This window comes from Borostomias antarcticus, assembly GCF_949987555.1.
Source record: "Borostomias antarcticus genome assembly, chromosome: 16".
Classification (NCBI taxonomy): domain Eukaryota; kingdom Metazoa; phylum Chordata; class Actinopteri; order Stomiiformes; family Stomiidae; genus Borostomias; species Borostomias antarcticus.
The window spans coordinates 10,961,820-10,982,786 of record NC_140249.1 but is presented as its reverse complement, the minus strand read 5'-3'; the positions used below and the strand labels follow the sequence as shown (position 1 = coordinate 10,982,786).

General features: G+C 47.5%; 2 protein-coding genes across 4 annotated transcripts in view; one reads left to right on the top strand and one right to left on the bottom strand.

Moving 5' to 3' along the window:
* Positions 1-5,552, top strand: part of slc2a2 (solute carrier family 2 member 2) — a 39,025-nt gene extending 33,473 nt beyond the window's left edge. For 2 of the 3 annotated variants that reach the window (XM_084450957.1, XM_084450955.1), the window contains one exon: positions 4,189-5,551. In XM_084450957.1, coding sequence (XP_084307083.1) covers positions 4,189-4,392 — 204 coding nt within the window. In that variant the 3' untranslated portion in view covers positions 4,393-5,551. Of the gene's footprint in view, positions 1-4,188 lie in introns of all 3 variants that reach the window. The other variant, XM_084450956.1, reaches the window with a different exon arrangement.
* On the bottom strand, positions 4,732-11,001 carry LOC311319405 (glucosamine-6-phosphate deaminase 2). The gene is made up of 7 exons (XM_084450958.1): positions 10,865-11,001; positions 10,370-10,557; positions 10,178-10,279; positions 9,833-10,015; positions 8,732-8,916; positions 8,154-8,328; positions 4,732-7,804 (listed from the first exon to the last, which is right to left on the bottom strand). Exons 2-7 carry the CDS (start codon positions 10,491-10,493, stop codon positions 7,746-7,748), a joined length of 828 nt encoding a protein of 275 aa, XP_084307084.1. The 5' UTR covers positions 10,494-10,557; positions 10,865-11,001; the 3' UTR covers positions 4,732-7,745.
* Positions 11,002-20,967: the final 9,966 nt, after the last annotated feature.

Genomic DNA, 20,967 nt, shown 5'->3' with positions numbered 1-20,967 from the left:
AATGTCTTACCATTACGTTCTATGAAGAAAAAATTACTCTCCCCACTCGGGTAAAAAAAGGGCTTCTGGCCTTTTTCTGTGTTCGTCTTCATATTTTCTTTTAGCTGCGCATTTCTTTCCAGACATTCTTTGGTTGTGTACAGTAGCCTATGCTACGTTAGCTTTTGTCGTAAAAGAGAATGACCCACGCAAAGCAAATTATTTTGTTTACAATACGTGCGTTTACATGACAAATTTTTCAATCTGGTTGATTTCAAGCTGATTTCAGCTTGAGCGTATACATGGGATACAAAGTAAACTGGTTGGATGTTTACATGCGACAACGAAACAAATGTTTCGAACGCGCACGCAGCCGTGAGTGATTGCGTTACGATGGTTACAAACAGCTGACTACAGAACTGTCGAGCATGCCTTGATTAGTCAAGTCTTGAACATGCGCAAAATGAACGCAGAACGCAGCATCAATCCGTTTCAAGATATGTATACATGACGGACCAAACGGTTTCGAAAAGGTTTAAACTACCTCCTTGAAAGCGATTGGAATTTCAATCGGGTTGGGGCATTTCAGTCGGATTGAGGTGTTTATATGACATATTTTCAATAGGTTTGGTCTTCCAAACCTATTTAAAACCGATTCAAACTGTCCATGTAAACCATGGATGTATTAATAGAACTGGATACAGCCACTCCATTCACTGGCCGCTATCAACAATGAAGCCCTATTGAACCGCGCCATCTTGGCAAATTTGTAGTCATTTGACTATTTCCGGTGACTTTTGTACTTGCGCAGTTGTGCTTTTCTGGCCTTCCGGTGACTTTTGTACTGCGCAGTTGAGCTTCTCTGGCCGACGCGCGTCCACGAAAAAGTTCACATTTATCTGAAATGTAGACGCACGTTCCCGGCTCTCTCGGCTCTCCCCGCTTTGATTTAGCAATGAAAACCGGCTTGCATATTAACCTGTTTTTGTCAAATATATCAATTGGAGAAATTATTTTTTGATCCTGGCATCTTAGTTTTAACAGGTTAAATATAATTGAACATGTTTTGTTTGCTAGTAGATGGTATTCATTCCGTTCGCGATAACGTTATTGCAGCCAGGCTAAATTCCTCCAGGGAGCCAGTGACAGGCGAGTTGAAGAGGTTCACTCCCCGCCAGCAGGAGCTTTGGCCGCCGCTACCGCATCTCGGATAACCCGCTGAGTTCGTGGCTGCTATTTCACACTCGCCCTTGATCAATCCCAATACCGATCCATGGTAACAATGAATCAATCGTTCAGATCAGATCGGCAGTGCTGCATGCATGTTACAACATCATTGTTACCTTTATTAACATAACCATAGCCTACATTTATCTCTCTAACGTTCCATCTTACACCAGTCGGCCATTCGATAGCTGGAAGCGGTGAACGCCAACGTTGACTGAAAACACCCAAACTCAGTGTATCGTTTCATCTTCATGCTACACATCAACTCCTTTACATTGTATGTGAATAAATTCCTGTTATTCTAAAAATATCCCATTTCTGTCCATTCTTGGAAAAGGCTAATAATTGCTGTCAAAAGATCACTCCAGTTTATCACCGTATCCCACTACCATTTCAGCTATGCACAGGAGGTTGTCTTGTGGTCATTTTCATTAAAAAATGATTAGCCTGATCAGTTTGTTGTATGTATTAAGCCCTTTTTGAGCGTTTTGTGTGTGTGCATTGTTAAGTGTAAGCTTATGCAGCCTACTCCAAACTTTAATGGTTACAGCAGTCTTGTCGTCTACAAGCAACAGTCTCTGGCTTTGCATGGCAATTTATGTAGTATCATCCGAGTTCTACAAATGCTGTACTTTTTTGTACTGTAAGTAACCCCTCAATTATTCAATTTTACTGGGGAGCAGTGACCATAGCCTACTTGCCAACCCTCCTGACTTCCGCGGGAGATTCATAAATTTGAACTAGGTTGTGTAGTAGATAGGCTACAATAAATTAGGACAGATGCACATTTACTGAACAGCACAGACAGAAGTCGGACATTAAAAACAATTGCTCCATACACACATATATATATATATATATGTTTCACATTTCGTTTTAATGCTTTTAATGTCTAATTTGTAATGCTTTTAATGCCCCCCCCCCGCAATTTGGTTTGGAAATGCTCCCTATTTCTGAGGTCCCAAGGTTGGTGAGTATGGCAAGCTATAAGCTATTAATACAAGCATACCGCTCAAAAAGGGCTTAATACATACAACAAACTGATCAGGCTAATCATTTTTTAATGAAAATGACCACAAGACAACCTCCTGTGCATAGTTGAAATGGTAGTGGGATACGGTGATAAACTGGAGTGATCATTTGACAGCAATTATTAGCCTTTTCCAGGAATGGACAGAAATGGGATATTTTTAGAATAACAGGAATTTATTCACATACAATGTAAAGGAGTTGATGTGTAGCATGAAGATGAAACGATACACTGAGTTTGGGTGTTTTCAGTCAACGTTGGCGTTCACCGCTTCCATTTATCGAATGGCCGACTGGTGTAAGATGGATAGCCTAGTGTTAGAGAGATAAATGTAGGCTATGGTTATGTTAATAAAGGTAACAATGATGTTGTAACATGCATGCAGCACTGCCGATCTGATCTGAACGATTGATTCATTGTTACCATGGATCGGTATTGGGATTGATCAAGGGCGAGTGTGAAATAGCACGAACTCAGCGGGTTATCCGAGATGCGGTAGCGGCGGCCAAAGCTCCTGCTGGCGGGGAGTGAACCTCTTCAACTCGCCTGTCACTGGCTCCCTGGAGGAATTTAGCCTGGCTGCAATAACGTTATCGCGAACGGAATGAATACCATCTACTAGCAAACAAAACATGTTCAATTATATTTAACCTGTTAAAACTAAGATGCCAGGATCAAAAAATAATTTCTCCAATTGATATATTTGACAAAAACAGGTTAATATGCAAGCCGGTTTTCATTGCTAAATCAAAGCGGGGAGAGCCGAGAGAGCCGGGAACGTGCGTCTACATTTCAGATAAATGTGAACTTTTTCGTGGACGCGCGTCGGCCAGAGAAGCTCAACTGCGCAGTACAAAAGTCACCGGAAATAGCCAAGTGACTACAAATCTAACCAAGATGGCGCGGTTCAATAGGCCTTCACTTTAGATTTCGAATCCTGGGGGCTTGATGTAAACGCACCTAATAATTTTGTTACCAAGGTGATTTGCTACCTATATGATTGGTTTGAAGTGGTTCTCACGCGAGTTCCTCACTAGCGAAACGAATCATGATTTGATGACAAATCTGCAATAAACTAAAATGGGCGGGAAGAAATGCACAGCGAAACTAGAGAGAGAGAAACGTTCTTATGGATGAATGAATTTATTTTTTAATGAAAGGATGGAAGAGCCGCAAGCCAACTTTTTTGGGGGGATGGATGGAGGAGCCACACATTGACGGGCAAAGAGCCGCATGCGGCTCATGAGCCGCGGGTTGGCCACCCCTGCCCCAGGGTACCTTTCTATTCTCACTTGTCCCTGTGTGCAAAAACAAGAGATTTAACAAACATAACACAACTAATGTAGGCTGACAACTAAGGTAAATGGACAACAAAATACAGAAGCTTCACATGTAACATAACTAAAGGACAAACATCAAACAGAATCAAAACAAACCAGAGCTCTGCCACAGCTCTCCAACTAAACGCAAATCAACCCTGCTCTCAAAAGAGAGAGAGAACTGAAGAAAAAGGGGACTATATATAGGGCGTGGGACTGGCTGATTGGAGATATGGAACAGGTGGTGAATGATGATTGGTGAACCAGGTGCGCGCATCTGAGAAGTAGGAGAAGTGAAACAGAAGGGGGAGACAAAAACACAAAACAGAACCACAGTAGGCCTACATCCATACAACATACATAAACCACACGTAACAGCGGATGAATGATGTTTTGTTTTCAATACATTATCGCATTTAATCTTGCTGTGCGTTTATTTTGTGAAATCTTATGTGGGTTACAGTGACTTAAGAACAGCTAGGAGGGTCCAAACAACGCCCCCTAGCTGTTCTAAAATCACTGTTTATTGCTTTAATATCTCAATGCTTTTATCTGGTTAAATAACTTAAATAAAACAAACACATGCACACACACACACCTACAAACATCTTCTTTGTATGTGTTTCCCGGCAGAGGCTGTGTGGGAGCTATGTGTTCATCCTGTTTGCGGCGCTGCTGTTTGGGTTCACCGTGTTCACCTACTGTCGCGTGCCAGAGACCAAAGGGAAGACCTTTGAGGAGATAGCGGCTGTGTTTCAGAAGGGGAGGAAACTGGCCCTGCCCGGCCCCAAGGCCGCCACTGAACTGGAACACCTCAAATCCTCCACGGAAAACTGAGTGTGTGTGTGACCACTGCCTGTGTGTGTGCGTACGTGCGTGTTTGATTGTCTATCATATTGCATACTATATGTCTCTGTAGTCTCTCCTATCATTAGATTATTTCACTGACATGAATTCCTAAGCAGAAAAAAATGACCAGTGTGTTTGAATGTTTACATCAGTGCACCTAGGACTGCCTAACTCCACGGTCACGTTACAGAACCTTTACACATACAGTTACAAGACCTACATGTTCCTATCCCCTTGGTCAGACAGGTAGGGAGTGGAGAGTGGGGTGATTTGGGCCGGGAAGTTGGGGGGGGGGGGGTTGTGCCACCCCTTTTTTTCGAGAAAACCATAGGAGAAACCAAAGAAGAAATGAAAAATGACCGCCCATTTTCTTAGTTATGCCGGTGCAGACCAGAGGATCCTCAAATCTCAACCGATTTTATAAACGTGGGAGACAACAGACATAACGATCATCTTAACCGATTTTTAAATATTTTAATCGTAAGAACGCACACTCCTTTTCAGTCAAGAAGCAGGACCGCACACTACACGATTTGAGTGGCGATTCAGTCCAGGGAATTCCAGTTTCATCGCTGTCCCAAGGATAAATATCAAACATGTTTGATATTTACGATTCAAAATTGGAGAGACTCTGATCAGTCGGGAATGTTAAGATTAGGTCGGTAAACACCTCACACTACAGGATAATTTGGGCAGATAATCGATTCCGACAAGCTTTGATACGGGATCGCCCCCCTGATTGTCGGGAGGGGTGAATCAGAGCTAAAATCGGGCTTAAAATCCTCTAGTCTGCACCCGGCATTATCTATTTTACACACCCTGTGATGAAGGGAGACACACGTAATAAGTGGTAAGCACATTTAATTTTAAAAAAACTGTTTTTTTTCCCATTCAAAGTGAATTTCTTTATGTTCATGGTTCAATGGTTCTTGTGTCTGAACAATTACAGATACAGACACACAGATACAGTATGAAAAAATCTCACACGTGTTAGTGCTTTAGATAGCTAGAATATGAGGCTATACTGTCAGCATGATGTTGGCTCTAAATTGCTGGAGGATGCAAATTTGTTCAAATGACGGGTGGGGTAATGTGTGCCAAAAGGCCTGGATTAAGTTGTGCCATTTTCCCCTCATGTATGTCTATGGGGGGGGGGGGGGGGGGCACGGTGTCATGTGACTTGCAATACAAGCTTGGTCACTAAGCCAAATGGTTGCAATGCTTCAAGCTGTCAGTTTTTCAAAAAAAATAAAATGGTGGAAAATGTATATAAGCGGAAGTTATGGGTTCTTGAGGCAAATTTGTTCCTTATGAGGAGAGGCATGTCTGTGCAAAGTTTCAAGTCTGTAAGTCATACGGGGCATGAGACATACCGATTTAAACTTTGCGAATTAGAACGGTTCCTATAGCGCCACCATCTGGCCAATCGATGCAATAATTCTTGGAGCATAGTTTTCCAAGGTGGGTGAGGTGTGTGACAAATTTGAAAACTTTTGACCAATCACACACAGAGTTAGCTGCCAGAATAATAATAGGGAATCCTACCAATAACAATAGGGTCCTCGCCCTTTCACAGCTTGGCCCCTAATAAAGAAATAGTGGGAATATCACAAGTTGGGCTAGCTTCTACAAGCTAGCCCACCTAATAAATCCTGAAATTAGGTTGTATTTTTATTTGAGAACAATTACAAAACCAACAAGAGCTCTCTTAACAAGAATATTTCTTTTTGAAATTATAAAACTGCCCAATTCACAAGTTATTACATAAGAAGAAAATTATCAACAGGGAATGTTCACTCAAATCACAAAATTGGAGAATGAAGATCTACTTACTGTAAAAGGTTAACAGCTGTGTTTAACAGTTTGAGAAAATCATAATGCATTAAGAAAAAGATTTACAAGGAATATTCTCCAAAATCACAAGAAAATAGAAAATAAAGATCATGAGCCAATTGCACAATTGATTTGACAAATAATAATGGGAAGGAAATCCCAAAAGACTCAAATCCAAAATGCATCTGAATGTATGGAGTGTGCAAAATTAGGAGTGTACATTAAGTGGCACTTCTCTGCAGTGAAGCAAATGCTTGTCAGGCTTACAGTTTACAGTGACAATTATTGCTGTGCAATTGCTCCTATGAAACAAAGGACTTGACAGGATTGATGAATTGATAATTGCTTCACCATAACTTCATAGCATGGGCCCACTATCTAACAATGATTTAGGCTCAATAGGAGTTCCTAAATGGTAGGGGGTATTGTTAGACTGGCTGCGTAAGTGCATATGGTTCTGTTTTGTCTCATTACGCCAAAATCTCTTTAAATAGAATCAAGTACAAAATCATTTTATTGATTTCTGTTGGTTCTATATCACTGGGAAAAGTGTTAGCATGTACCCAAGTTGGTCTGTTTTAACCCACCTGCTTTCTAGATCAAGGTTAGTTTGTTTCCCTGTTTGAGCTGAAGGTGTTGTGTTGTTTTAAGCAAAATACTGTAGTGACAAATATATATATTTTTTATAATAAAAAGGCATCAGATAAGGCCAGCTTCACGAACAAGAAAGTAATTTACATGCAAAGACTTAACTTGTTCTGTGTGATAAGACTAGACGTCTGTTTTTCACTCTGGTTTGTGAGGGGCTGTGGAGCATCAGTCAGACTGCACTGTCCGCTTTCACAAGTATGATAATCAGTTGTGATTTACAGCGCCTGTACTGTTTGAACACGGAGTAGCCAACCATAGTGCTTTATAGTAGAATGTGAGGAGTGGATGAGACAGACCATGAGATTAGCTAGAATGTGATAAACATGTTTTTTTGACACATTTGACCTAATGAATCGCTTTGTAACAGAGGTTAATAAAAAAGGGTCTGACCTGCTAATCTTAAATGTTTTGGATGGGTGTCAGTGTGAACAAGTGCCAAACCAGCAGTAAAAGACAAGCCACAAGAAATCAAATTCTTGATAGAGGACTAGAATCTGGTGTCTGCATCTTCACTTGACCTCTGCAGATACTGTGACTGGTCAACTCTAATCTTCACTAACAGTAGGGCACTTGAATCATTAAACACCTCAGGAGGGGAGATATTAAGCTAGTGAGTAACCGATGTCACTTTAAATGTAATTGTCTATTGAGAAAACAGCTAGGGAGGCCAGCAAAGTCAGCAGTAAGAAGTCTGGTGTTGCTTGTGCGCAGGCTGATGCAGCCCCAGACCATGCGCCCTGAACCAGGGATTGTCCAAACAACCCAGACTCTATTTAACTGGTTGCAGCTCACATTTCAGGATCAACAAATCCACCATTTCGCGATGTTAAATTATCTTCCTTGGTCTCACACTCCAGTTACTGCTCCTGTATGCTGAGCACTGGGTCCACCAGTCTGTTGTGAACATGCATCAAACCTGGGAGAAAAAAGAAACTTCAATAAGACGGAAAGAAACTGTGTTGTTTGATGTTTCCATCATCAATATTTCCCATAGTTAATCTTGATGTTTTTAGAGATTATGACATTTAAAGCAGGCGTACTCTAATGCTTTTCTCATCTCTAAACTCTGCATTCACTACCCTAACCTCACCCAAGATAAAACAACAAAAGAAAAAAGTGTTCTGAGATATCTGCACAACGTAGAAGTTTCCTGCAATTTTATACAAAGAAAGCAAAAACACAAACCTTCTTTGGAGGACAGACTCGAATCTTACAATCTTTTATCTCAAATTGGACCCTTAGACCTCATTTTGTGCATCGCTCACCTTTGAAGTACTTGACTGTTTTGACCCGCAGCTCCAGCGTGGCGTCTTCATCGCACACAAATATGGTACGAGGATGCTGCTGGAAGGCGGACACGGTCCACATGTGGTTGACTCCCTCCTCGATGGCTTTATACAGAGCGAAGGCTTTGTGGGCCCCTGTGATGAGAATCATGACCTGAGGAAAATAAATGGTACTTATCAAATGTCATCATCTTCATGCTAACACCTACAGTACTGCACCCACAACTGTACTACAATCGCTGTCTGCCATTATGCGTAGCACTTAACTTTAAATTGAGTGTCCATATTGGGGAGCCTTGGGCCATCGGGGATGACGAACACCGCAAGGTTCCTCAATATGGATATTCAATTCAAAGTGAAGTGATGCGCATAACAGCAGACCACACAATGGATTGTCTACAATAGAATAGGGAATGTTGGCAATTAGATTCAGCTTGGTTGAGATTGGTGAGATGGACTGATGCAAGATTGTGTGACACATTTGGAAGGATGAATGGATGGATGGATGGATGGATGGACGGACGAACAAGTTATTTTACTTCATAACTCATCCTTACCTCTCGGGAATCCATAACAGTTCCCACCCCCACTGTCAAAGACATGGTGGGGACTTTGGACAGGTCGTTGCCAAAGAAACGGGCGTTGGCCACAATGGTGTCCTTGGCGAGGGTCTTGACTCTGGTCCTGGATACGAGACTGGAACCGGGCTCATTGAAGGCAATGTGGCCATCAGGTCCGATACCTGAAGTTCAATAAAACAATAGATGATAGAGAGAAAAATAGAGAATGAGGAACTAGCGAGTCATCAGATGGAAACACATTGAACTTGCAATGTTTACACATCCGAGACTTGTAAGGAGACCGCGATGAAATTCATGATCCCTGAATTCACCAACATTGTTTACATACTCTATGTAGCTGCCAAACGCAAAGGACAATATCATCGCTTGTGCCCACTGTCAATAAGCTGTCATCTTTCTCTCTATTGAGATAGATTGCTTGTCTTTACTATTGGAGTGATCAGTTGAAGAAGCATACAGATAACCACACAATTACTGTAAGAAAACAGATCATGACATTTGGGGGCGGCTGTAGGTCAGGAGGTAGAGTGGGCTGTCCAATGATCGTAGGGTCGGTGGTTCGAATCTCGGCTCCTCTCTGACGACATGTCGAAGCGTCCTTGGACAAGACACTGAGCCCCAAATTGCTCCCAATGAGCAGGCTAGCGCCATCTGTGTGTGAATGTGTGTGAATGGGTGAATGAAAGGCCATTTTAAAGCGCTTTGGTTCTCATTTAAATTTAATACATTCAGTTGAAGCCATCTAAACGAGGCCCAAATTTAACAGACTGCAGATAAAGGAATTGTATATGGTGGGATCCTTCAAACACGACAATCGTCTAATCGGGTTTGCCTTCATCAGCCGCAATTGCAAGGCCACTATTGTAAATAATAAATTATTCTTAATGGCTTTGCCTGGTTAGATAAAGGTTAAATAAAAATAACCAGTTTGCATTGGTTCATGGCTTGCAAAGTTGTGATAGAAAAGCTAAGCAAGAACACACAAAAGTTTATTCTCTTTATGTACCTCTGTGTAGATGCATTCAGAAACGTGTGTGTGTGTGTGTGTCCATAAAAAAAACTAGGCCTATAGCTCACCCCCTACAAACAGGTCGATTCCCCCAGCCTGGGCAATCTTCTGCTCAAAGGCCTCACACTCCGCCTCCAGGTCTGTTGCATTCCCATCAAGGATATGAGCATTAGCAGGGCTGATGTCAATGTGCTTGAAGAAGTTGTTCCACATGTAGGAGTGATAGCTCTCAGGGTGAGCCCGAGGTAGGCCTGTAGAAAGGAGGAAGACAGTTTTGATCTGAACCATTGTATATGATCATAAGTAACCTTAAAACAGGAGTAAACATGCATTTTCCCTTGACTACTCCTTTAAGTATTTGACTTGCCCAAGGCGGTCTTTTGTTACAACACTTCATGTCGGCATAAACTCACCCACATACTCATCCATGTTGAAGGTCTTCACATACTTGAAAGAGAGATCCCCACTCTTGTGATATTCAATCAACTTTTTGTAGCAGCCAAGTGGGGTGCTTCCTGGAATAGGATTAAGACATGTGGTCTCTAAATTGTAGAATTGCATATTGCTTAGCTGAAGCTAGTGTGAAGCCAATATCATATGTTTACCTGTGGGCAATCCCAGAGTGAAGCATTTGTCGGCACTGGGCTTGAATTGGATAATTCTGTTGCGGATGTATTTGGCCGCCCATTCGCTGGCCAAGTCATAGTCGTCCAGTATGACCAGTCTCATTCTGGACCTGAGGTGGTTGGTTGTTGTAGAAGCCTAGCTGGAAGATCTAGCAAGCTTTCAACAACTGGGGGGGAAAAAAAGCGAAAATCAACTCAATAGGCGCATGCTGATTTGGTATCCCTTCACTGAATATCCCTATAGTTGTAGCTATAGCTACACATACCTTAAATTAGTGTTGTTAGTAGCCTAATGTTAGTATCATAACAATCTAGCGTAAGTAGCTAGCACTAGCATGGTGGTGTAACTTTAGCATACTAGCTAGCTATTTGTCAGGTGGACAAATTAATTTGCTAAGTGCTAACCATTCAACACTGTAGCGTAAATAGTTGGGCTGGCTAGCTATTTATTGGACACAAAAGCGGTCTAGTTACCTTCACACTCAAAGTCGTATGTAGTTGTAGAGTGTGCTTTATAATTGTCACACATGGGATGTACGCTCAAAGCAAAAAAACACGTGATCGTCCGAAGCTTTCTTCTTCGTCTTATCTGAGTTAATGGCGGAGCACAAACCAACATGTACAGGTGCATACCACCACCTACTGTGCCAGAGTGTGCAGCATCACGGCTTTAGATACGCCTCCAGATTATATAGAAGTAAGGAAAAGATAAATCGATCTTTACTTGCAGCTGTGGAAATGTTAACAGTAACTAGTTACTTGCACGTGATAGATCCTCGCTAGGAAGAAAGTGTGAAAAATGTTGCTAGTGTTTGTCACAGTCACTTCCTTCGGAGTTCCTTGCTTCTTCGTCTTCGGTGTGGTTTTATGGTGGTTGACAAACCCGAACTGTGTTAGCGCCACCATCTGGGCATTACACAGACCGACGCAGGCATAGACATTATAAAGAACTAGACTGGCCACGCCCCCTTTAGACTCGTCCGACGAGACCGCCATGTTACGCAGGGCATCATTTGGAACATGTTACTGTTGGGCTTCAGAGCTGCTTGTCGTTTTGTTCGGTAAGTGACTAGTGACTCTTATTATATTTTAGTATCAGCCTAAATACAGTTAGACTAGCCTTTTAAGGTTTTATGAATACTCAGGCGTTTGCGGGAAGAGAATGGTAGCCTAATATGGGTATTGTAATGGTAATTATTTACTTATCTCACAATTAAATTGCATAGCTAACTGGTTAGGATAACAGACTCTAGCTGCCCTAAGCTAACATTACATAGATAACATAATTTATTCCACTCACATCGACTATTAACACAGTTTTATATAATGTAGTATCTTGACTTGTTTTATGCGGGTATATAGAGATAGTCCCTCATATAGCTAATTGTCAAACTTGTATTTTGCGGTTAAATATAATTTGTTCATATTTAGGTAAAATGTCCAGTTGGATTTAAGGATTAACTGATTACATTGTGGGGGTCAAAGGTCAAGGGTCACTGACATCACAAAAGGTGTTTTTGGCCTGCTGAACATGATATCTCAAGAACGGCTTGACAGAATTTGTACATATTTGGCCAAAATGTCCAGTTGGCAGGGCTTAAAAACGAAATTATTTTTCAATCGGTTCGCTCCGAGCAGAACCAGCATATTTAACGTTTCCGTTCTTGTGTTCCGCCACCAGCGTAGCGTTCCTGAACCGGTTAAGAACGAAAAATAACGTTCCGTTCACCGTTCCGGGGGTGTTAGCCTATTAAGACTCTATAGGCCTACAGTATTTCTTGTAAGGTATAATCAACAAGTCTAGGGTTGTGGTGGCCTTATTGCCAACAATATTAGCCTTGGTGATGTGTGCTGTAGTGAAGCCTTGTTGATTATTTTACAAGAAATACGCAACATTAGTACTATTCCTGTATGCCCTTAATCCACACCGTAAACAATGTGCAGGTCTATCATAAGTCATCATGATAGCTCATCATCCTTTTAAAAAATATTGCTGCTGCAAGCTATTTTATTCTGCGCCTGTAGGCCTATTGTTTGTTTTTATTTCGTTTTATAATGTTTTATGTCATTTATTTGTATTTTTATTTATTATGTATTAACTTATGTCTTGCCACCTACCTGTACAGCACTTTGGCTCGACCACAGTCGTTTTTAAATGTGCTCTATAAATCAAATTTGAGTTGAGTTGAGATAGCAAACAAAAATATTCTCATGTGGCGATACACAATATAAATATACAAGCATTCCAGCTAATCCCAGTGATAGGAAATGCCACTTATGCACAATTACAGGGACTTTGTCACAGATGATCTAACATCTACCATTTAAAATATACACAGTGAATCTGTGGGATCATTGACGTCACATAGTGAGATGCCCTGCACAAGATGGCTGCCACGTCGGACGTGAGTCCATTGGAATTCTACAGCACAATGGCCAGTCTAGTACTTTATAATGTCTATGGATGCAGGCTCGATTCACATGTGCAGCTGTGTTTATTGTCCGAAATGGAAGACGCGGCGTACAATTGTAAGTTCCTCACAAATTATACGACATTTGCATTGTATTTCGCATCAAATTCCGTTCTCCAGTTCAGAAAACGGTAGATTATGTTCATTTGATTGTAATGTAAAGTGGTGGATATTTACCAGGACTGTTGACAGATTAATCAAACTGAGAATGGAAAGGGAAAGGTTTTCCACAAAAAAAACGAAACAGCACTAGGAGTAGGCTAAGTATTATTTATTTTCATAAGTTTAGTCCATGAATGGCCTGCCACTCACCACAAAACACACCTTTTTACATGTAGCCTAATGTAGACACTCGACCAACAAGCAACATTTCAGTGAGATATAGGCCAAGTGACTTGTTTTTAGATAAATGCATCTTCTTCCAAAAGTTTCACTTGTTCCATTGGCAGATTTCACTGATTAGGTCTACAACCAAAAACACCTTAATGTTTAAGATTCCTTGAAAGAAGATTAATTGGGTGATTGTATCCCATTACTAGGACTTGACAAATGATGTGTAGGCCTACTTGGTAAGATGTGGAGTGATTGGAGGGGCCACACAGCACTCATTCTGACCAAAACATTTTAACCATCTTCCCGGACATATTTCTTAACAGCTTCATCATAAAAGAGATGAACCTGGAAGGTCAGGCAAGTCCAAAACAGGCCTCAAAGAAATGGGAGAATTTAAAGACGTACACACAGTAAATTTGTTTCATATAACATGAATATATAGCCTTTTAGATGCTGCAGATATCTCATGCCACTGTTTGTTTTAGGAGCTGAGAGCTCCAGCAACTGGCTCTGGGACTGACCAGGGAGAGGAACCCCCTGCTACTTGGAGCTTCTATGATGGCATGCATGAGGCAGTGGGGTCAAAACCATCTTTGACTCCACCTGTCCTCATTGCCTCATGCATGTCAGACCCCACCCCACCATCAAGGCCAGTCCAGTGATAGGTGTGTGTGTGTGTGTGTGTGTGTGTGTGTGTGTGTGTGTATGGATGGATGTATGTGTGTGTATGGATGGATGTATGTGTGTATGGATGTATGTATGGATGTATGTATGTGTATACTGTAGATAGTAATTTATGTAGAAATGTATGTATGTATGTATATAGATGGTAATTTATGTAGAAATGTATGTTTGTATGTATTTGTATAAATAGCCTACATTTGTATATTGTGTATATGCTAATTTTCCTGTTTGCTCTGCAGGGTTTATTGCAGAGCCACTGCTGTTTTGCCTATATCAGGGTTTATGAGCGTGCTTTGCCAGTGTTTATTGAGTGTTGTAACCTTTTAAATTAGATTATTTTAAATCTTATTTATACATTATTGGCTTCGCCAGACCCAATTCGCAAAAATGCGAAGGGGCTGGAAACTCACAGTTGCTTTCCGATTCCCAAAGGGCGTTACCAATTGGCGTAAATCAAAATGCCTCTGGACCCAATTGGATAGACCTACAACCAATCAGCAAAAATGCCTCTACAGCACTCCTCTGTTACGTCATCTTATTAAACCCTTACAGTATTAGATAAACGGTTGTGATTGGCACAAACCAATCTGGGTTTGAGTTGATTCAGTTAGAACGGTTGGATATCCAGACTGATCTGCAGAGTGAAATAGAATGTGAGCTTGCGAGGTCAGGCTGGCGACACCAAGCTAGCGCTGGACACACACAGACATACCAACGGAAATGTAAGGGGGCTGGTTGGCTAGCTGACCCAAACGCAGGACCACGGACACAGACGGACAGTTCCAAGCCCAGAGGGCGGTTTAATATAAAGCGGCAGTACAGAGGGCAAGGCAAAAGGGTAGTCAAGTTCAGGCAGGGGTCAATCGATCAACAAACAAAGTCCAGAAAACGTAATCCAAGCCGTGGTCGAGGTCCGGGGAGAATGGGTCGGGGAAGCCGTGTGTCAGTCCAGGAAAAGAGCAGCAAACAAACCGGAATCTGGAGGAGTGGAGAGTAGAATGAGTAAAAGGGAAAAATAAACAACTATGACAACTACTAGCACGGGAACTTCAGAAAACCACAACTTGCCACAAGGAATCTTAGGGAAGAACTGGCGACGAACGTTGGGAAGACCGGGTTCTTATAGGGGAGGTGATTGGATGAGTAGTGGCAGCAGGTGAGCCGCGCCCTCGGCGCTCGTTAGCGGAACCGTGTTCAGGTGTGCGGGGGTGATTACGTCGGAGGGCGCGCAGAGCGCGCGCTGAAGTGGAAGGCCGTGGCGTGCGCGCAGCGGGAACGGTGGTGGGAGCTGGAGAGCGCCCAGGCGGAGGCGGAGCCGTAACAGGACCCCCCCCATGCGGGAGCCACCGGGCGACCTACCCGGGGCATCCGGGAACTCCCGGTAGAAGTCCCGGAGGAGAGCTGGGGACATGATGCGGGAGCGGGGCTCCCACGACCGCTCCTCCGGACCGAAGCCCTCCCAGTCCACCAGGTAAACATACCCCCGGCCCTGGCGACGGACCTTCAACAGCCTCCTCACAGACCACTGCGGGTGGCCGTCAACCAGTTGAGGAGCCGGAGGCCGCCACCGGGGGCATGAGGGGGCTGGTGACGTGGGGCTTGATCCGGGAGACGTGGAAGACCGGGTGGACACGCCGCAGGGAGGAGGGCAGGACCAGCCGGACCGCGACAGGGTTGATGACCCGGCTGATGGGGTAGGGACCGATGAAGCGGGCCGACAGCTTCCCGGAGTCGGTGTTGAGAGGCAGGTCGGCGGCGGAGAGCCAGACCCGCTAACCGACTTTGTACTCCGGGGCCGGGGTGCGTCGACGGTTGGCCCCGCGGCTGGCGCGCTCAGCGGCCCGGAGCAGCGCCGAGCGTGCGGACCTCCAGACCCTCCGACAGCGGCGGAGATGGGCCTGGACGGACGGGACCGCCACCTCGACCTCCTGGAGCGGGAACAGGGGTGGCTGGAACCCCAGGGAGCACTCGAAGGGCGACCTGCCGGTGGAGGAGTTGACCATGCCGTTCAACGAGTACTCAACCCAGGGCAGGTCCCGGCTCCAGGAGGACGGGTGGAGGGAAGATACACACCTGAGGGCCGCCTCCATACACTGGTTGGCCCTCTCCGCCTGCCCGTTGGTCTGGGGATGGTACCCAGACGACAGGCTGACCGTGGCCCCAAGTCCCTCACAGAAGGCCCGCCACACCCCTGAAGTGAACTGGGAACCACGGTCAGACACAATGTCCAGGGGAAGGCCATGGAGGCGGAAGACGTGCTGCTCCAGCAGCCCAGCCGTCTCTGCCGAGGTGGGAAGCTTGGGGAGAGCCACGAGGTGCACCGACTTCGAAAACCGGTCCACTACGGTCAGGACGACGGTGTTACCATGGGACGGAGGGAGACCGGTGACGAAGTCGAGCGCGATGTGGCTCCAGGGACGGCTGGGCACAGGGAGGGGACGCGGCAGGCCCGCTGGCGGTTGGTGGGAGGTCTTGCTCCTGGCGCAGACCGGACAGGCGGCGACGTACTCCCGAACGTCCGCCGCCATGGAGGCCCACCAGAACCGCCGGCGCAGGAAGGAGAGGGTCCGGTGCGTCCCTGGGTGGCAGGCGAACCGGCTGCCGTGGCCCCACCCCATCACTTGGGTCCGCACGCTGTCCGGGACGTACAGCCGGTTGGGGGGTGCCCCTCGGGGACAGGGTTGGACGCGCTGAGCCCTCCTGACCACTGCCTCGACATTCATGACGATGGCCCCGATGATCCGAGACGAGGGGACGATGGTCCCCGGAGGCTCGGGGTCCTCCTCAGAGTCGTGAATGCGAGACAGTGCATCGGCCTTGATGTTCTTCGACCCCGGGCGGTAGGTGAGGTGGAAGTCGAACCGCCCGAGGTACTGGGCCCAGCGCGCCTGTCGGGGAGTCAACCGCCTGGCCGACCTGATGTACATCAGGTTCTTGTGGTCGGTCCAGACGGTGACGGGATTCTCTGCGCCCTCCAGCCAGTGCTGCCACTCCTCGAACGCCTCCACAACAGCCAGCAGCTCACGGTTGCCGATGTCGTAGTTGGCCTCCGCAGGGGTGTAACGACGGGAGAAGAAGGCACAGGGGTGCATCTTGCCGTACGCTGCTGACTGCTGTGAAAGGACTCCGCCGACCCCGGTGTCGGAGGCGTCCACCTCCACGATGAAGGGCCTGGACGGGTCCGGCTGGACGAGGACGGGTGCAGAGGTGAAACGCCCCTTGAGGCCGGCGAAGGCGGCACTGGCCTCAGGTGTCCAGATGAAGGGACGCAGAAGGGAGGTGAGAGCCGTGAGGGGAGCGGCAACCCGACTGTAGTCCCGGATGAAACGCCTGTAGAAATTGGCGAACCCAAGGAACCCCCTCAGCGCCTTCCGGGAGGTGGGCTGGCCCCACTCGACGACAGCCTGGATCTTCTTAGGGTCAGGCCGAGTCTGTCCACCCTCCACGATGAGTCCCAGGAACTCCACAGAGGGAGCGTGGAAGGTGCACTTCTCGGCCTTGATGAAGAGGCGATTCTCCAGGAGACGCTGGATGACGAAGCGGACGTGCTGGACGTGTTCCACAGCGCTCCTGGAGAACACCAGGATGTCGTCGAGGTAGAGCACAACGAAGATGTCCAACATGTCCCGGAGCACGTCATTCATCACCTCCTGGAAGACGGAGGGGGCGTTGGTGAGGCCAAACGGCATGACCAGGTACTCATAATGGCCTCTCGGGGTCTTGAACGCGGTCTTCCACTCATCCCCCTCACGAATGCGAACGAGGTGGTACGCACTCCGCAGGTCCAGTTTGGTGAAGATGGTCGCCTTTTGGAGGGGTTCGAAGTTCGCACTCATGAGGGGGAGAGGATACCCGTTCCTGATGGTGATCTCGTTCAGCTGCCTATAATCGATGCATGGCCTCAGGTCTCCTCCTTTCTTCTTCACGAAGAAGAACCCCGCTGCCACCGGGGAACGTGAAGGACGGATGAGACCCTCGGCCAAGCAATCGTTGAGGTAGCTGTCCATGGCCGCCCTCTCAGGAAGGGAGAGGCTGTAAAGGCGGCTCGCGGGGAGTTGAGCACCGGAGCGGAGCTCGATGGCGCAGTCGTAGGGCCGGTGAGGGGGGAGAGAGCGGGCCCGGTCCTTACTGAACGCCTCTCCCAGGTCGTGGTACACCTCCGGCACGGTGGAGAGGTCCGGGGGTGCAGGGGCCGGACGGGCAGAGAGTGAGGGCGTCTGGGCAGCACGCAGGCACCGGGCATAACAGGCCGTGCTTCAGCTGAGTAAACGTCCGGTGCCGTAATTGATGTGGGGGACGTGCTGCTCGAGCCATGGCCGGCCCAGGATGAGGGGAGTCAGAGGGGAACGGAGAATGTAGAGGCGGATCTCCTCCACGTGGTTGCCCGAACTGGTCAGGGTAATGGGCACCGTCTGTTCCACGACCGGACCCAGGCTGTGGCCATCCAGAGCCGTGACGGTGAGGGGTTTCTCCAGGCGGGTGAGGGGAAAAGCCGCCCCCCTGGCCAGGTCCGCGTCGATGAAATTAGCGTCCGCTCCTGAATCGATGAGCGCACCGATGGTATGAGTGCGCCCATGCCAGGAGAGGGTGACGTCGAACCTGACCGGAGGGAGGGGCGAGGGAGACTGCGAGACATGGCTCACCAGGAGGCCCCACTCCCCTGATGAGCCAAGGCTTTTGGGCGGATGGGACAGTCCTCTCCCCTGTGGCCCTCCTGGGCACAGTAAAAACAGAGCCCCTGGACTCGCCGGTGGTGCCTCTCCTCAGGTGAAAGGCGGGCCCTGTTCACCTGCATGGGCTCCTCCCGGTCGGAGGCAGTGGAGGATGCCGCGGTTGGGGGCGTGCCAGGCTCCCGGGAGCGTGGGTAGGTGAACGGAGCCCGGGTGGGAGGAGGACTGGCTCGGCAGGGGGTAAGGCCGGTGGGCTCCGCCCGACGAGCGCGCCGACTTTCGGCCAGGCGGTGGTCGATGTTGACCCTCAGGCGGACGAGCTGGTCCAGGGTAGTGGGGTGATCCCTGACCGCCAACTCGTCCTTGAGGACCTCCGACAGCCCCTCCCGAAAGGCCACCTGGAGGGCCTGGTCGTTAAAACCACTGTCAGCGGCCAGGATACGGAAGTCGATGGCGTATTCCGAGACACTACGAGCCGGTGGGGTGCCCGGGTGGGGTGGTCGAACACGGACCTGAACTCGGCACAAAAGTCGCTGTAGGAGTCCATACAGCGAGCACCGACCTCCCACGCCGCCATGAACCAGGAGAGGGGCTTGCCAGTGAGGAGACTGGCAACGTACCTGATCCTGGTGACGTCTCTCAGGTACGCCTCCGGTTGCTCCGTGAAGATGAACCCGCACTGCATGATGAACTCCCCGCAGGTCTCCACACCACCGTCGTAGGGCTTGGGGTGATGTAACTTGGGCTCCCTCCGGGGAGGGGCGTGGTCGGCCGGAGCCATGGGTGCGGGAGCGTTGGAGAGGCCCCAGTGGCAGATGTTGCAGGCGGCCGAGGGCGCGGGGAACACCCCTACGGGCACCAAGGAGGGACCCGAGGCGGGAGCTGGAGAGATGGTGGCTGCAGCCGGAGTAGGTGAGGGAAGCAGGCGAGCCATCTGGTCGATGAGCTGAGCGAGGGTCTGGTTGAGATTCTGGCTGGTGGCGGCCTGGTGTTCTACCGCCTGTTGGAGTTCAGCCAGCGAAGCATCCGACGCAGCAACCTGGCGGGTAAGGTCCCCGATCTGCTGGCTGAGGGACTGCACGGCAGCATCAGCATTTCCCAGGGACTCCTCATGTTTCCTCAGCCATGTCCCTTGCTGGGCTAGGACCGCTCCCTGCTGGGCTACCGCCTGGGACAGGGCATCCGGGTCTGCTGGGTCAGCGTTCATGGCCAGTTCTTCTGTAAGGGGGCTGGTTGGCTAGCTGACCCAAACGCAGGACCACGGACACAGACGGACAGTTCCAAGCCCAGAGGGCGGTTTAATATAAAGCGGCAGTACAGAGGGCAAGGCAAAAGGGTAGTCAAGTTCAGGCAGGGGTCAATCGATCAACAAACAAAGTCCAGAAAACGTAATCCAAGCCGTGGTCGAGGTCCGGGGAGAATGGGTCGGGGAAGCCGTGTGTCAGTCCAGGAAAAGAGCATCAAACAAACCGGAATCTGGAGGAGTGGAGAGTAGAATGAGTAAAAGGGAAAAAAAACAACTATGACAACTACTAGCACGGGAACTTCAGAAAACCACAACTTGCCACAAGGAATCTTAGGGAAGAACTGGCGACGAACGTTGGGAAGACCGGGTTCTTATAGGGGAGGTGATTGGATGAGTAGTGGCAGCAGGTGAGCCGCGCCCTCGGAGCTCGTTAGCGGAACCGTGTTCAGGTGAGCGGGGGTGATTACGTCGGAGGGCGCGCTGAGCGCGCGCTGAAGTGGAAGGCCGTGGCGTGCGCGCAGCGGGAACGGTGGTGGGAGCTGGAGAGCGCCCAGGCGGAGGCGGAGCCGTAACAGGAAAGGGGTTAAACCTGGACACACACAGACATCCCAACGGAGAGGGGTTCAACCAGAGTCCCCCCCTTCTTAGGCGTTGCCAGGTGGGGGACAATCATAGTTTTGTATCAACAAGGCTTTAGTCAGTGAGCAATAGCCTACCAAACTGTCAATAAAGACAGTAGCTCACCAAGCTGTCATGAAGAAATTTGTTGAAACTCAAGTTGAAGACAGAAAATGTAGTGGAAGACCCAAAAAGCTGTCTGCATCTGATAAACGGTATTTAAAGGTCACTCCCTTAAGGGAAAGAAGGAAATCAAGTGAAGCGCTTGCACAGTATCTGGCAGAGTCATCTGGCACCCTGAGAAGAAGTCGTATAAGAAATGGTATTGTGTGTTGCAGCTGAGAAACCATTCTTGTGGAAAGGCAACAAGCAGAAGAGATTTTAGTACCTGAAAAACCATTAAGCATGGAGTGACTGCCAGTGACAAAAAGTCTTATGGAACGATAAGTCAAAATGTAACATTTTTGGTTCACAAAGACTTGAGCAGTCAAGTCAACTTTATTTCTATAGTATAGTATAGTATTCTACAGTATGTTAGAAGCAGAGTTGGCAAGA

Bases quoted from the DNA above. Each gene is read 5' to 3' on its own strand.
- LOC311319405 (XM_084450958.1), bottom strand. From the start codon at position 10,493: ATGAGACTGGTCATACTGGACGACTATGACTTGGCCAGCGAATGGGCG. The intron at 10,280-10,369 runs GTAAACATATGA...ATCCTATTCCAG, and splicing joins CACTCTGGGATTGCCCACAG to GAAGCACCCCACTTGGCTGC. The intron at 8,917-9,832 runs GTGAGCTATAGG...ATTGAACTTCAG, and splicing joins AATCGACCTGTTTGTAGGGG to GTATCGGACCTGATGGCCAC.